The 16843-nt window shown below is 36.2% G+C and overlaps 2 protein-coding genes across 2 annotated transcripts in view; one reads left to right on the top strand and one right to left on the bottom strand.

The window, feature by feature from the left end:
• Positions 1–15540, top strand: part of wdfy4 (WDFY family member 4) — a 52439-nt gene extending 36899 nt beyond the window's left edge. Inside the window, exons 45-62 of the mRNA XM_067422311.1 lie at positions 464–584; positions 752–837; positions 964–1020; positions 5406–5448; positions 5639–5758; positions 5844–5961; positions 6237–6346; positions 7203–7356; positions 7735–7826; positions 8775–8987; positions 9530–9662; positions 11246–11403; positions 11561–11719; positions 11846–12025; positions 13201–13383; positions 13833–13929; positions 14601–14721; positions 14851–15540. Of these exons, the coding sequence (XP_067278412.1) occupies positions 464–584; positions 752–837; positions 964–1020; positions 5406–5448; positions 5639–5758; positions 5844–5961; positions 6237–6346; positions 7203–7356; positions 7735–7826; positions 8775–8987; positions 9530–9662; positions 11246–11403; positions 11561–11719; positions 11846–12025; positions 13201–13383; positions 13833–13929; positions 14601–14721; positions 14851–14917 (2212 nt within the window). The 3' untranslated portion in view covers positions 14918–15540. The remainder of the gene's footprint in view (positions 1–463; positions 585–751; positions 838–963; positions 1021–5405; positions 5449–5638; positions 5759–5843; positions 5962–6236; positions 6347–7202; positions 7357–7734; positions 7827–8774; positions 8988–9529; positions 9663–11245; positions 11404–11560; positions 11720–11845; positions 12026–13200; positions 13384–13832; positions 13930–14600; positions 14722–14850) is intronic.
• lrrc18a (leucine rich repeat containing 18a) lies at positions 1033–5442 on the bottom strand. Its single transcript, XM_067422312.1, has one exon. The coding sequence runs from the start codon at positions 2786–2788 to the stop codon at positions 1898–1900; it is 891 nt and encodes a 296-aa protein (XP_067278413.1). The 5' UTR covers positions 2789–5442; the 3' UTR covers positions 1033–1897.
• Positions 15541–16843: the final 1303 nt, after the last annotated feature.

Genomic DNA, 16843 nt, shown 5'->3' with positions numbered 1-16843 from the left:
AATGAAATTCACTTTAAAGAAAGGCTTTCTACAAAACACAATATTTTCTGATCCACTTGCAACCTATTGTGCATCTTGTGTTCTATACTCAAACTGTTCTTTTTTCAAAATCAAAAGATTAAATTATACAAAAATAAGAATATAATATTATTATTATTATTATTTTTTTTTTTTTGAATGGCAAATTTTGAGGTGCAATTTTATGTCGGAGCGGAACTTTTGATCCACTGAATGCATTCTTGCTGAATAAAAGTATTAACTAAAAAAATCTTACTGGGAATCTTTTAAATGGTAGTGTATTATTATTATTTTTTTTAAATGCAAAATTGAAGAATTTCATCACAATTTTGCACCCCATATATAATTGTATATCTTTGTGCATATGATTTACTGAGATAGAACAGCTTTATTTATTTTTGTGTGTAGATACAAAAGTGTCTAAAGTTTTCTGTACTTATTCTAGCGTGAGAGACTCGTATATTTCCAACATGATGAATAAAGAGAAAAACTCAGTGAGCCCAAGCTGCAAACGCTGGTCATATGATGACATCAAAGAGGCTAATTTCATGCGCTTTTTGCTTGAGGTGAGATTCACAGATCCCATAGTTATTTCACTTTTTGAATTATTTTATTTTATTATACATAGTTTGTTTTTAGCATGCATGCCTTTGTTGTCCAGTGTATTTGTTAGCCATTATGTTTAATTAAATTTTTTTTTATTTTTTATTTGTATTTCTTGATGGTGCTTTAGGATAACGCTCTGGAAATATTTTTAAAGAACGGAACTTCTGTGTTCCTGGTATTCTTCAACAATGACCACGTCAATGCATATAAGAGGTAAAGCGAGCGATTGTGCTTGTGCTTTAGGCATGTAAAGAACTGTGTGTGAGGTGACAGGCTAAATTGATTTATCTTGATTCTCTCTCTCTCTCTCTCTCCGTCTGTCTTTGTCCTTCTTTCCAGACTGTGCTCTGTGGTCTCCTCATTAAAGGGAAGAGGAGAGACTGTACTTAATGTGAGGTGAGTGTCAAAAGCATCTACCAGATCTTGCAGACAGCTGCCACTTCAGTTGGAGGGACTGTGATGCTTTTATATTGAAAGAGAGTTTTGTGGGTTCAAAATTTCCAGAAAAGACATTCTCATATGTGTCGGTTAAATATCGACAGGAAGTCTTACAATCCCCTCAACAATATCCCGGGCTTATACTGAAACTACAATTACTGCATCTTCAGCACTTTCTACCAATTAAAACAGCCTCAGTAACTTTTCAAAGTCATAAGCTGCCAATAGTCACGATTTTATAGTTGTTAATTGTCTGCAAGGGTGCCATAAGCTTTCTACCTATTTGTTATTTCAGATATTGTTTTGTTTCAAATTACCATTCCTTAACTCACCATTTCAATTTCTGCTCAATTTAGTTGTATCATGTTTAGTTCCCCTGACTTTTTGACACGATGAAGAGGGAATGGACTTAATATCAGCATTGTTTCCCATTGGCAAGTTTTTTCATACGATGAGAAATGTACAGTCATTTGATGCATATTTTTTTAATGATACTGTACAGATTACAGATCGAAAGACTCCTTCATGGATAGCATTTTTAAACCTAGCCTATAAAACCATTTATTCCAGTGGCAATTTATATATTTACACATTTAATCAATCATTAATGATGAACAAATACAGAAATTTGTACATTGAAACAGCTAGCTGAACTTACACTTCTAAGCTTTAGCTTTGGTTGAAGTTAACATTATTGTAGTTTAGTCTTGACACATTTTTTTTTAAATTCCCTCACAAATGCATTTGAGATCGTACAGTAATTGGTGGACCTCCTGCAAAACCCGCAGTTTATTTAATACAATTTCAGGAGTAGATTCAAATGTTAAAGCAGTCATTATGTATTAAAGTTGTTAATAAAAGACAATGTATTGGTGTCTCCGGCAGGTCTGTCTTGTTCTCTGTGAAAACGTGGAGGTGAGGTAGTAATCTTTTGCCGCCAATTTTCTTGAACACCTCGAGCTACAGAGTTTGGCGAGATCAGCCCTGAAAAATTTATCTTCCTTTGTGACCTATCAAGCAGCTTTTTCTTTCTGCATCTCTCTTGACAAGGATTGCACAAATCTCCTTCTCTCAACAAATACAGACTTCCCGTCATCTTTAGCGGGTCAGAGTCTTTGCCGTCTTGCTGTGTGCAGGCCACAGGATTGCGTTTGGTGTTCAACTTCGTCAGGTTGGGCAGCACGTGGATGCATTCGGGTACCTGTGTGAGCAAGTTATCGAAAAGTCCCAGCTCTGTCAGGTTTGTCAGGGCAGCCAAGGTGGGCGGGAGGGCGTTTAGACGATTCATACCTAAGTTCAGAACCTGGAGGTTTCTCAGATTTCCTATTTGAGGCGACAACCCAGCAGAGTCCAGGTTGTTGTTACAGAGGTTGAGGTGGAATAGAGATCCCAGGAGCCCGATGCTTTCAGGCAGTTGTTCGATTTGGTTGCTGTGAAGGTCTAACCAACGCAGTCCAGTCAGTTCGCCAATGAATTCTGGAATTGTTTTCAATTTGTTCCGGCTCAGGTCAAGTTCCTCTACGTTTCTTAACTTTAAGAGGCATTTGGGAAATGTGGCGATACCTACGTTGCTCAGATCAAGTCGTAGTTTGCCATCTGAAGTTACTCTGAGAGCATTTTTAGCCATTTTCAGTGTTATCTTCGTACCTTTGGCTCCACCTGATCTCTTCCCTTTAGCCATGGAGCTGTACAGACACAGATTAATGGTTAAACGCTTCTGAAGCATCAATTTGATTAAGTCTTAACTCAAGTCATGCAATTATTATCTCAGGAGCTCGTAGCTTTAAACATGTATGACTTAATGACGGGACAGTTTAGTTGTTTGCATAGGGAAAGAGGTATCATGTATGCCCACAGGCAGTATCGGGGGGTGCCTAGGTGTCAGGCCATTAGGGGAATGAGAGGGGTGTAATGTTTACACCCTGACTCACTCACCCAACTCACCCTAAAGGGATCTTTTCAGATAATGTTGTTCTCTAATTAAGGCTAATACCATATAACGGTGTGTACAGCGAGCACCCAACAGATATTCTGGGAAAAGCTGTTTGTGTTCCATCTGATTGATCCAGGGCGGCGCTAGCAGTCCGTGTGACTGTGTGAAGAGAGTCAAATCAGTACTTTGATAAATGACACTGTAAAGAGATTTAAACTCGCTCCCTTCATATCTTCCCATTATAAAGGAGGAGTGGCTGCATTGTAAGCCCTTTGGCGACTCATTAATCACATTGGTAGATGGGCTAATACGGTTCATCCTGTTTCTATTAGACCTTTTGTTTTTGAATCCATTGCATCCGAGAGGTGCAATTACAGAGAGTTGACCATCGGCGTGATCCATCTTCATGTTGTTTGTGATTCGCTGATTCTGAACCCTCCAAACGGAGAGAAAATTGGATGGTGTTGCTATTTTCGTGACATACGGAATATAATAGATGCCGCAACTACATGATTTAAGACCAGAAATCATTTGCAACCAATATACTTTTTAATTGATGCATATGCTTTTGTAAATCTCTCTAAAAATTGTTTAGTTAGTTAGTCTTTTAGACTGATATTCAAAATTCTACCGAAATTAACATGAATAAAAAATGAAATAGTCTTGAATGTTGTACCAATGATATAACAATACTTGCTTGAGTAAAACACATGAGAGTGAATACAGTCAGACACTTTCTAATTTGTAATTTTTGTTGTAATTTAAAATCCAATTTAAAATCCAAATTGCTAATATGTGACGTACGGGTATATCTGTGGCAATAGTCAACAATACATTGTATGGGTCAAAATTATTCATTTTTCTTTTATGCCAAAAACCATTAGGATATTAGGTAAATATCATGTTCCATGAAGATATTTTGTCAATTTCCTACCGTAAATATATATTGTTAGTAGTATTATGCAATTTTGAGGACTTCATTTAGACAATTTTAAAGTTGATTTTCTCAATATTAAAATTATTTTGCACCCTCAGATTCCAGATTATCAAATAGTTGTATCTCGGCCAAATATTGTCCTATTCTAACAAACATACATCAATGGAAATCTTATATATTCAGCTTTTTTTATTTACCTGTACGACTGGTTTTGTGATCCAGGGTAACATTTTCAGTAATAGAAAAAAATATATAAACACTCTGATAGATAATTAAGCTTCATTGTCTAACTTTGATAGTTGTGCCACTAGAACCTGTTTGTTGGTTTATCATTAACCATAACACATTTGGTCTTTTGTCCTTTTTATATTTTTTTCTGTGTTTAAACAAGCTTCACAAGAACTTCAGAAAGGCTTAAAAGTGAAAGAACTATGCAAAAGTCTGTAAAAAAACATAGTTTTTGTCCCAACCAGCTATTGTTAACCAGGATTCATTTCATCCCCTTTCTGGTGTGAAGGAAGACTTAAATACGTTTTTTACTCACGGTTTTTAATAAGGTCCACAACTGAATTGCTTGAGAATCAAGGGAGGATCTTCAGACTATTCCAAAAAGAAGCTTTGTCCTGTTTAACTTTTGTTACCAAGCAACACTTGCAGGGGGGTGCCAAGAGTTTTATTGTCCTGTGACCGGAGTGCGCACAAAAGAAAGGGGAGAAAGAAGTGTTGCAGCATTTTTGTGTGTGTGTGTACACTCCCTCAGATTACATTTCCAGAATGTTATTTGAAGTCTTGGACGTTAAAAGTTTCACCCATTAGTGACAATTGAACAATTGCATTTTCTTCTCTTTTTTTCTTTCTTTCTCTCTTTTAATTTATGTATGGGAATAAATGGTGATAAATGCAAATCACTTTCAGTTCTTGTGGTGTATCATCAGCATGCATGCATGTCAAATCAGCTGTGGTTTTGCATGTTTGGGTTGCTTGTTATAAGAGCCACACTTCGTAATCTTGTAATTCAGTAATATGTGTGCAGAGGCAGCCAAACTATCAAGGTAATGTGTCACTGTGTGTTTACATTCATTTCCAAAAACCTATAGATGGCACTATTTACTCCTTTAAAGGAGGGAACGGCATAACTGAAAAAAATCTCAACCCTTATTTCCACAAGAATATACATGTTTCTATTGCCCCGAGTCTGATGAAACCTTGGTTTAATAGTTATTTCTATTTCTTAACCTGTTGCTATGCAACAATAGTAGACTTGGTTCAGATGACTAGTTCTGACTTCACTTCATTCAAGGCACTTGATTCTGTAACAGTTAAGAATAAGAAGTAAATTGCTCCGTTTATATTACAGGTTTCATCGCAATAGGTCAAATAATTTTTTTCCCCCAAATCAATGTCACAAATTCTCCACAGTAAAATATTTGAATAATATCTGTCTTCAAATTCTTATTTGCTGTGTTCATACAGAAAGACGGCAGCAGTTGAGAAGACGGCCCTAATTAAATGGCAGGTGAGAGCCTTCAGAAAGCCTACTTTCACCATTATTGACCATTATCCTTTGTGTTATACATACTGCAAATTTATTGAATACAGTAATAGAAACATAAGCTGTTGCAATAGTGATTTTACATTAACTCAAAATGCATATTTTTTTGTTTTATTCCTTCTGTTTTGACATTATTTCTTTTATTTTTCCATAGAGAGGAGAAATAAGTAACTTTGAATACCTTATGCATCTCAACACACTTGCTGGACGGACATATAACGACTTGATGCAATATCCTGTTTTTCCGTGGATCATTGCTGATTATGAATCAGAGGTAAAATTGACATGCCTCCAAAGTTGAAACTTTAATATTTCAAGGACTTTTTTATGCTGAAATTTCTTGTTTGTTTGATGACTAGACTCTAGATCTGTCCTGTCCTGCTACATTCAGAGATCTTTCCAAACCTATGGGAGCTCAAACTGAGAAGAGAAAAGCGAAGTTCATTCAGAGATACCTTGAAGTGGAAAATAATGATGGTAAAAAATATATTTTTTATATGCAACTATTCTGTAACCGAGACCTAAAAACCTTTCGCTCATAGCTTTAGTTCATGAAGTTTGTTGGTTTCACCTGCGGATATGTTTTTTGTTTGTTGGCTTTCACAAAAAAACATCTGATTCTGTTAACCAAGATCAGCTGTTAAACATAAATGCAGGGCTGTTGTTCAGAATAAAAGCATTCGGGCCTGAAGGACTGGATTAAATGATAAAATAAATGCTTTTATGTTCATACGTGAATATCATGATTACAGGTGATCTGTCGGCTCAGTGTCATTACTGCACACACTATTCCTCAGCCATCATAGTGGCCTCATATCTGGTGAGGATGGAGCCTTTCTCTCAGACCTTCCTCCAGCTGCAGGTACACTTCTCACCTGTGTGACCACACTCAAATACCTCACACTACTGTTGCTGCAGGGCACACATTACTATAGAAACTGAAATAAATAATACGTGTTGGCTTCTTCTTTATCAAATTAAGCACAAAACGTGTCTGCATGACAGAACTTCTCCTATAAAATTGGATTTTTCTAAATTGAAGTTACTTGATGAAACGGGCTACATTGTTTTTGGCCTTGTTTGGGCTTGTGTGCGCTTTTTATTTTTTCTTTCCAAAACTGAATTAGGGTATGATTTTAATATGTATGCAAATAAATTCTTTTGCGTCACTTGCTTGCAAAACCGCATTTAGTTTTTAAAGAATATTTCATTTATACACATGGAACCAATTGATTAAAATAAAATGTCATGCATATTTGATAGCCGCTGTAACGTAATGCAAACATTAGGATAACACTTTACAGTGATATTTGCTTAACTTGAGCAGCTTTCCTCTGTACAGTAATATTCATAATCAGATTTGTGCAACTAACAGTATATTACTTTCATTCAATGAGGGCATTTGCTTTCCCTGCAAATTACATAACTTCTCCTGAGATTTTCGTCAGGACATATAAACTCCCTTGAAAAATAAAAAGCCTGAATCAATTGCTTGAAAATGTCTTAAATCTAGACAGTTGTTCCTTGACTATGATTCATATACACACATGGGGCTGTTTTAGTGTTCTAGCCTCGCTGGCGGTGGAGCTCCCAGCCTTATGAATTTAACAAACACATGATGGCATCTTTTTTCATCCTTTCCTTTTCATTGTGCCACTTTGGTTTTAAATAACATTGGAAAAGTTATCATAGATCACCCTCAAATATTTTTTTTGCAGGGCGGAACGTTTGACGTCCCAGAGCGGATGTTCCACAGCATTCAGAATGAGTGGGAATCTTCATCTAAGGACAATATGAGTGATGTCAGAGAGCTCATTCCAGAATTTTTCTACCTCCCGGACTTTCTTGTCAACTCCAACCAATTTGACTTTGGTAATATTTCTATGAAAGCCTGTTTCCGCCACACAATAATATTATAAAAGGTAATTGTGACTTTGTATCTCACAATTCAGACTTTTTTTCCTCAGAATTGGTGATATAAACAGACTTTAAACTGATATAGTCGCAATTATCTTTTAAATTGTTTCATTCTGTGGTGGAAACAAGCTTTAATACATAACAGTATTAGCTCAACTGTCAAATGGAAATGTAGTTTCTTATAGTTCTCTTTTGGTGAGAACTTTAAAAGAGATCTCTTTTATTCTTTCAGTGTTTTAATTTCATGGTTTGAGTCAGAGTGGCTCTTTTTCGAAATTGTATTTGTAAATTACCTGTTTCATAAGTCTGTACATGTGTGTATTGATAATATAGGTTGCATGCAGGATGGGACGTCATTAGATGATGTGGTTTTGCCACCATGGGCTAAAGGAGATCCACAGGAGTTCATCAGAGTACACAGAGAGGTCAGTTTCTCTGGTCAAGGCTGTCCATCAAACTCAAAATAGGCCTTATTTATGGCCCACCAGCATCATAATATCTAATTCCAGTTTAAATGCTGCTACTTACTTTTATACTTTACATGAGACAACGAGAGTCAGTGCAATCAGAGCACATAGCAAGTTTCATGAAAGCAAGCATGGGGTGAAACTGTGTCAGTGTCGTTGCACCATTCATATCCAGCTAAACTTATTTTTTGCCTTTCTTGAGATAATAAGCACTTGTTGAGTTCATCAAGGAAGCCCCATTACTCTGTTTAACGCCATTGTAATTAGAAGATAACAGGCCCAATTCAGCGCAAGTACAATATCTGCACTCTCCTATAACTCCATTACTGAAGCCTGCTGGTTATTGGAATGAATGCTTCCTTTCTCACTACGTTATGCCCGCAGGCATATACGGGCCAGGCTTTATCAGTTCCCAATCTACAGAGCAATATTTGTATCATTTCCAGATGGCATAAAATGAGCTATTCTGTCTGCTCGCCTTCCTTCATATGCAAATGAAGGGTAATATAGGGATCGTCCACAATTTAGTGTGACTTAGAGCTGCTTTGATTATACTTGTTATTTTAAGTGTTTTTTCCCTTTGTGTATATGTTTATGTTTAGGCACTTTAGCCAATTCTAAAATGCTTATATTTAAAAAAAATATATATATTGGAAAAATCACTTATTAACATAGAGTAGGAATACAAACTTTTGGAATATAATTTTTAGATCAGATTGTTCGAACCGTAATGGGTCGTCCGGATGGAATAATATCTTTTTAAAATGCATTATTGTGCAATCTCTTTGACCTGAAATTTGTAAGCTTTTCCACCTGCACTTCTACAGAAATAAAGGTAACGGCATCACTGATAGCGTATTAGACCTATCCAGATGTGCTGACTGACCCAGTTTGCACTTTCTATAGGCTCTGGAGAGCGATTACGTGAGTGCACGCCTGCATCTTTGGATTGATCTGATCTTCGGCTACAGACAGCAGGGTCCGCCTTCAGTAGAGGCCCTCAACACCTTTCACCCGTACTTCTACACTGACAAACACGATAGAGCGAGCATGAAGGATCCTGTCATGAAAAGTACTGTCCTGGGCTATATCAACAACTTTGGCCAAATGCCGAAACAGGTACGCCAGTTGATCAGTTTAAAGAAAATAGGGAGATCCTCTATTCCTTTATTTAAATAGTTTTTGGTTGTATATACAGAATATATTTCACAACAATATATACTAGGGCTGCATCTATATTATAAGTCTGGCCAATACTGATAAGCCAATAATTATTTAAAGTTACAGCTGATGTAAATGAATAAATGGTCAATCTTAAGATTCTCTTTTGACTATTACAACAAAAATTAACTTTTTTTTTCTTAATTGGTATACGATCATTCCGGCATCGCAACATTATAATGTATAGTATGACATAAATATTTATTTTGAGATCAATCAGTTTCAAAAGGAAAACCTTTTCTTGGATTGGTACACACTGTGTGACTAAAAATCAGCAAGTTTTAGTTCAATGCAATGTCATTAACTAGCATTTTTGAGGAAAAGAAAATCCTCTTCTGGTCAAATTTACCCGGAACACAACCAGAGGGTTAAAAGTTTCTTTTAATGACATGATTTACTGCATGTTAAATCCTATACTGAAAGAAGTTATTTTCTTCCAGCTCTTCACAAAACCACACCCTAGCCGCACATCTCACAAGGGTCCTGCTGCGAAAGAGACATCGGCATCCACTCAGATAACCCCCTTTTTCTTTAAACTGGACAAGCTGAAGCCCTCCACCCAGGCAATAAAAGGTACATTGCCTGCTTAAAATGAACATTCTCAGCTCTGTGGTCGAGACCCCCCATTTAATCATTCATAGTCACCTTGTTATTTTATTCCATTCCTCAATTATTTTTTACAAGATGGGGCCACGTCTACGGGGAGCAATAGGAGCCGCGAGGCAGAAGATGCTGGCTAGACTTTTCACAGGCTCATTTTCTCAGTCATAGCTCAGCTCGGGCTCCATTCAGCTCCTGCTATTTGTTAGGCCGCTCTTGATGATATAGCCACTGAGGCTTATTTAATAATCTGAATATCCCAAAAGGATCTCTCTTAGAAAATTAGATGATTCTCTTTCGCTGTTTCCATCTCTCTCACTATATTGTCTCTCACTCAATATCGTGTTCTCACATCAGGCATTACTTTATCATTCTGATCAGTAAATCCAACAAGGAAAGATTTGAAGGGCATCTTGAGAGAAATTTGCAATCGTCTCAGGCTTCATTATGATTTCTGTTACTGTTGTACTGTCAGGAGATTGACTGTGTCCTCGTATATGTAGGTCATTTGAATCCTCCTTCCTCCTGACTACACATTTACTTTTATCCTTAAACCTGATACAGTTGTTCCAATTCAATTATAATGTCCCAAATGCCTGATCCAAAATTATAGATACAATAACAGTGTAAAAAGGTGGCTGTCAAAAAAACCATGGCTATTTTAAATCAAGATTTTTGTTTAAATATATAATGTATACAATGAGTTCCAAAAAGTCTTAAAACCACTACTGACATTTTTTAATCATTTAATAGGGTTCATTAATTTAAAAAATGAATGGCAATTGTAATTTTTAGTCTTCATTTAATGTTTTGATCTTTTAGATTAGTTTTCATAACATATTGCTTTTAAGTTTAACAGTAATAGTTTTGTGTCAAATTAAAGTACATTTAAAATTAACTCATGTATTATAATTAACTCCATGCATAATAATACATTAAACATTACACAAGAATTAGAATAATAAAATATATTATAATATATATATATATATATATATATTACTCCATACTCCATTTTCATAATACTCCATTTCCATTTCAAACTCCATTTTAAAGGTATGACGAAATTTGAATTAAAAAAAAAGTGGATCAAAAATGAAAGTAATTTAGATTTATTATTTACAAATTGTAATATTACAATTTAAAATTTACATTTCTATTTCAAATAAATGCTGTTCTTTTAAACTTTCTATTCATTAAAAAATGCTGAAAAAATGTATCAAGGTTTCCACAAAAATATAAATCAGAACTGTTTTCAACATTTACAATAATAAGAAGAATTGAAAATACTAAGTTTCTTGAGCACCAAATCAGCAAATCAGAATGATTTGTGAGGGATGACGTGAAACTGAAGACTAGAGTAATGACTGCTTCAGCCATTTAAATGGAAATATATATATATATATATATATATATATATATATATATATATATATATATATATATATATATATATATATATATATATATATATATATATATATAGCGCATCTCAACTGCCCAAAATTTGTTGCAGTATGTTGATAAAGCTGGTTTTCTGTTGTTTCTCTTGATAGAGCTCTCGCTGGGGCCTGTTGGTCAAATAGTGTGTAGAGAGAAGGATGTATTGGTCGTGGAAAAAAACAAACTTCTCATGCCTCCACATTGGAACACATACTTCTGCTGGGGATCTTATGACCAGACCTGCTCTTTTGGGAGCTACACAGCTGAAAAGGTTTACTTTTATAGTTTCTCTAGATCCTTAAATAAATGAAAGTGACAGCCCTGCTTGTAATGCTTTGCTATTGTGTAACTAAATTGTTGTTTGTGATTAAACAAGGTTACTTTTGGTTGGCTGTTAAAGTTTGATAGCTTTATTGCCTGTGATGCAGAGCTTTGGAGTGTGTGAGAGCCTGTCAGACTGGGGAGAGGCTGTGTGTGCTGCCTGTCCCAACAACAGCACCATCATCACGGCTGGGACCAGCACTGTAGTGTGTGTGTGGGAAGTCTCCATTAGCAAGGACAAGCCTAAAAACATGAAACTCAAACAGGTCAGATTCACACTTGTTACCATTTATTAAGGAATATAATTGTCACAAAGCGTTTTTGTGATCTGATGGTATCGTTTTTTTCCCTTCATTTAAAAAAAAAAAATGTTCTGTTGTTTTCCATCCTAGACCTTGTACGGTCACACAGACACAGTGACATGTCTGGTAGCATCAGAAGCACATAGTGTGATTATTAGCGGCTCTCTTGACCAGACCTGCATCCTGTGGGACCTGGAGGACCTCAGCTACATCACACAGTTACCAGAACATTCCTCTGCCGTGTCTGCCCTGGCTATTAATGACCTGACCGTGAGTACACTCCAGCAAAAACATTCACGCTCTGAGGTCAGCCTGCATTTTTCAGCTCCCAAATCTCTCTCAATCCATCTCACTCCCGCACATTTAATTTGGTTAGGGCCGTTCGGCTCGTGTTGCGTCTGGATGACACATTTATACCGGCTCATTTGCACCCGCAGAGTGGTTTCTGCAACTCCCTTCAGCTAGCTGTGTGAAGGAAGGGTGGGCACATCCTTCCCTTCAGACCTGTTTTAACACTTAAACCCCCTGTCAAACATTGTGAAAAGTACCTGCTACTAAAAACACAAGTGAAATGTGTTGATGTATGATTCCAAAACTCCTTCAAATACAGCAAATTAAAAGTTAATGTTAATATTTCTTTAAATATTAACATTAAATTGCCTTTTAATTTTGATTTAAATTTCTAGTAGCAAACCTCATACAGAATTGCAATTTGCTGTAAATGAATAGAATTTAAAGGATTTAAATAAATGAATGCGTGTTTTTGATTTAAAAAACATTTGTTGTTTTTGTACAAATTACTTATTACAGTTCAAAAGTATAGTGTCGGTAAGATTATTAAAACATTTTTTTAAGAAGTTTCTTATTTTTACCAAGCCTGCGTTTATTTGATCAAAACTGGTTAAAATAATATTGTGAAATATTGGAAATGCATTTTTTTTTTACATTTAAAAATGTAATGTATTCCTGTGATGGTTAAGCTGAATTTTCAGAGTCTTACTCTAGTCTTCAATGTCACATGATCCTTCAGAAATGTCCTTACTAGTAGCCACGTTTCCCGTTTCCATTCCATTTTAATTGCGCAAATTGAAATTGCGAATTGAAAAAACACCCAATGGGGGAAAATTGGCAAAAACAGGCAATTTAAAAAAGGAATGTTATGCAAAACTACAATGGAAACCATTATTTTTGGAATAACTTATCGCAGGAGGAAAATATCACATTTTAGTCATGAAACATGGTTAATGGAAACCATGGATGGAGTTTTAGACATCTGTAATGGAAACGCGGCCACTGTCACTTTTGATTAATTTAATGCATCCTTGGTAAATAAAAGTATGAATTTTTTTTGTTTTGTTACTAAACTTTTGAACAATAGTGTAGATGGAAAGATGGATCATTCCCTGATATGTGTACATCATTAATCGCCTTTCTATCTCTCTCAGGGTGAGATTGTGTCATGCGCAGGGACACATTTGTACCTGTGGACCATGAAGGGGCAGAAGCTGGCATCTGTAAACACTTCCTGTTGGCCTGAAGGAAACATTCTTTGCTGCTGTTTCACACAGAAGTACGAGTGGGACTCTCGCAACGTGATCATCACCGGCAGCGCCGACGGCATCGTCCGGGTGCGGGCCTTTTCAATGCTCTTCGAAAGGCTTTGACTAAAAGATGATGGTTCGCATGGCGAACTTTATAATGAGAGCGTTTAAATGAGAAGTCTTCTCCAAAGAATACACCTTTGCGTTTAAGCAATAAATCTTTCCTGTAGAGTTTCCTGCTTAATAGTCAGGTAATATAGTTGAAAAATATTAAAATATGGTAACTGGGATATTGAAATGGGGCTCACAGGCTTGGCTGAAAAGTCCCACTGAAGCATTAATAGTTACATGTGCTCACTTTAAATGAGGTAAGAGCAGTTATTAAATCAAAATGCTTCTTAAATTAGGCATCAATTGGAGGCTGGACCTGCGACATCAATGGCCAGCAGATTTGATTTATGAATATAGCTTCAATTGCGTTTGATTTTTTTTTTTTTCTCCCTCTTTTTTTCATTAACCGTGTGGTTCTGTTGCAGATATGGAAGACTGAATATACTAGAGTACAATTACCTGGACATGAGGAGTGCTCTGTGTCTCAAGGGCATGTTTTGTCATCAGCTCCTGAGGAAGCAGGTAACACTAATACACCTCACCTTAAGTGCAGAATTGAACTAGAGCGTGAATATGTGCGTTTGCTCTCGCCTCCGGTCATAGGACCGGAATAACCCACAAGCTTCCTTAATGGCCAGCATGAAATAACAGGAACTCGCTCGGAATATTGGAAAACAATGTACTTTGTGACGTCACGAGAATCGTTATTTTTTTAATATACAAGTAATGTTTGAAATTAAATAGCCAGACCAAATACTAGACATCCTTCAAAAATGCTGTATAAATCGGATTACGTCTGTTCTTAAGTGTGATAGTACAGACACTCAGCCGGAGGTTCGGTTTTGAGCGATCCGCAAGAAAAGTTCATAATGATCTACTGGTTTGTGCGACGCATTAGGGCTAGCTGCGAGGAATTATGGGGCAAAGTTATTAAACATACAGCCTGTAAACACTGATGAGCAATTTTGCTGATGTAGGCATGCAATTTAGAAAGCAATAATAACCAAATCCAATTTGGTACACATTGGTTACAGCACAGCGTCAGCACGTGTAAGTATCAACACGTTTAAATTAAATTGGGGGAACTCGTAACAGTGAAGGCTTTATATTAGATGTATTTCTCTCAATTTAGCAACGTGCTGACCATAACTAATCTCTGTCTCATATCTCACTCTTGCTTTTTCTTTTCTTAGACGGCTGCTCGTGGAAGTGGGAAAGACACCTGGTGCTCTGTCGAGAGTTAAACCGCAACCAGGCCGTCTCTCGTCGACGCTGCAAAAATAACCCTGCGATTACGGCGCTGGGCATATCCAGGTATTGACAAAAGGCCGCTCTCCTTGACCAAAATATGGGCTGAAAGCTGAAATAATTCAGTGCAGGATTGAACTTGATATTATTAGCAGTGTCTTTTTTTCTGAAGATATCATTTGATTGTGATTTCAGAACGTACGGCACGCTGCTGGTAGGTGATGCCTGGGGCAGGGTGTACGGCTGGTCCTGCGAGAGCTAGGATCAATCAATCACCCGTCAGTCAGCGTTAAATTCGTCAGTAACTGCAGATGAATGCAGCCACATGCCAGCGGAGAGTCCAGCTTAAGAGCTGCCTACGTGTGCACTTTGCTCTCACCACTTCCAGCAGGACTGCTGACTTCAGGAGACCCACTCTGGGTCTGGTGAATTACAGGGATGACGCATTCTTTCTTGGACTGGGTGAGGCTCGCTGGCCAGGGCCGGAAACACAACACTGCTTATTTAAGAAAGGAAAGATGATGCCATTTAAAAAAAAAAAAAAATTAGGCCCATTCGGTGTATCAGTTTTATTGTATAGTAGCTCTCTTTCTCTCGCTGGACTCTCAGAAAGCCAAAGTAATGTTTATTTTATAAACACTGGTATGCTCGAGTTTCAAAGCCATTCACTTGTGTGCCATTTCATATTTTTGCTTTAAACTACACTGGTGGATATACTGAATGGATATTTGTACTTCATAAAGCAGCAGGGTTCTGCTTTCTTGCTGTTTTTTATGCTGGAACCATGAGGATTTTTTTATACAGTGTATACTGCATATCAAGATGATTTTATTAGTTAAACTTAACAATCTGTAATTAAATCAAAATAAAGTTGTTTACTCATCATGTGGTCCTACTATCTCAGTCTGGCTACTGTTAAAGGGCTGAATCAACCGTCCTCAGCCAATTAGAGTCAGAGTTTCCACTGGGTATGTGCCCCAGATTCCCAGAGGGTGCGGATTTGGAAAACTGCATTTACACGCATTCCGTGATCTGGAGAATTCTGAAATAAATGCCACAAAATGATGCCATAAAGGAAAGAACTTTGATATCCGTTAATAATTCTTATTACTAACACTTACATTAGTCAACATTAATTAATGCATTATGTCATTACCAATGAAATGTTCCTTTGTTTGGAATTGTTAGTATTTTACTGTAAATGTTTTAAAAGGTTTTTTTTATGATTAACAAAGCAACAAAAAAAAGTAATACAGTAAAACAGTAATATTTTTAAATATATTTTTAAATAACCGTTTTCCATTTATATATATTTTAATATGCTAATTAGGTAATAAACATTTCTTATTAGCAATATTGGAAACAGTTGTGCTACTTAATATTTTCTGTACATTTTGATACATTTATTTGGAGTTCTTTGATTACTAGAGTGTTAAAATATATATATAAATAATATATATTTATATTTGAATAAGATTTTTTTTTGTAACAATGTACGTTTTTACTGTCACATTTGATCAATTGTATTTGTTTTTGCTGAATAAATGTATCCTTTTTTTCCCCCTATAAAACTTGCTGACCCCAACTTAAACAATTTAAAGATTTTTACAGAATTTAATTGTGGAAAATTTTGTTTTTGCAGTGTGGTAAAGGACTGGAAAGGAAAATGATTTGTTGTTTGGTTTGGAAAACATGTTTGTACCATACTTTTACCCTCAATCACAGGCTCTACTTACCAAAACTCATTCCAGCATTACCAAACTATGCCCTGTTTTAACAAAGGCAGCATTTTATCATCAGCTTTACAATGTAGAATATATCTATTTAACCCGCTAATGCATATTTAATCTGATTAATTTCTCAGATGTCATCAACACATAAACTGTAAATGTGTAACATCATCTGCTAAAGATGCCAGGAATATTAATGAATCTTATGATTTAAATAGCATCATTTAGTCATGACCTTGAATGACGCTTCTGTTTGCATGCAGCCCGATTAATAATAGCCTGTATTTGCTGACATCCTTAATGAATGAGCAATTATGTTTATTCTATAGAAATGCTAGCAAATATACGTTTTCTGTGAATTATCCAATTGTACATGCGGTCCCTTGGCAGCTTCCAGCAGTTGATGTAATGTTTGTGGAAGTTGTCAGGGCTACTGCGGTAGTTAAATTCATAGAATC

This window comes from Pseudorasbora parva, chromosome 17 (genome assembly GCF_024679245.1).
Source record: "Pseudorasbora parva isolate DD20220531a chromosome 17, ASM2467924v1, whole genome shotgun sequence".
In the NCBI taxonomy this organism is placed as follows: domain Eukaryota; kingdom Metazoa; phylum Chordata; class Actinopteri; order Cypriniformes; family Gobionidae; genus Pseudorasbora; species Pseudorasbora parva.
The sequence above is the reverse complement of the archived record's forward strand: the minus strand, read 5'-3'. Positions and strand labels throughout refer to the sequence as shown.

Excerpts from the sequence above, each read along its gene's own strand:
- lrrc18a (XM_067422312.1), bottom strand. The coding sequence starts at position 2,788 with ATGCTTCAGAAGCGTTTAACCATTAATCTGTGTCTGTACAGCTCCATG.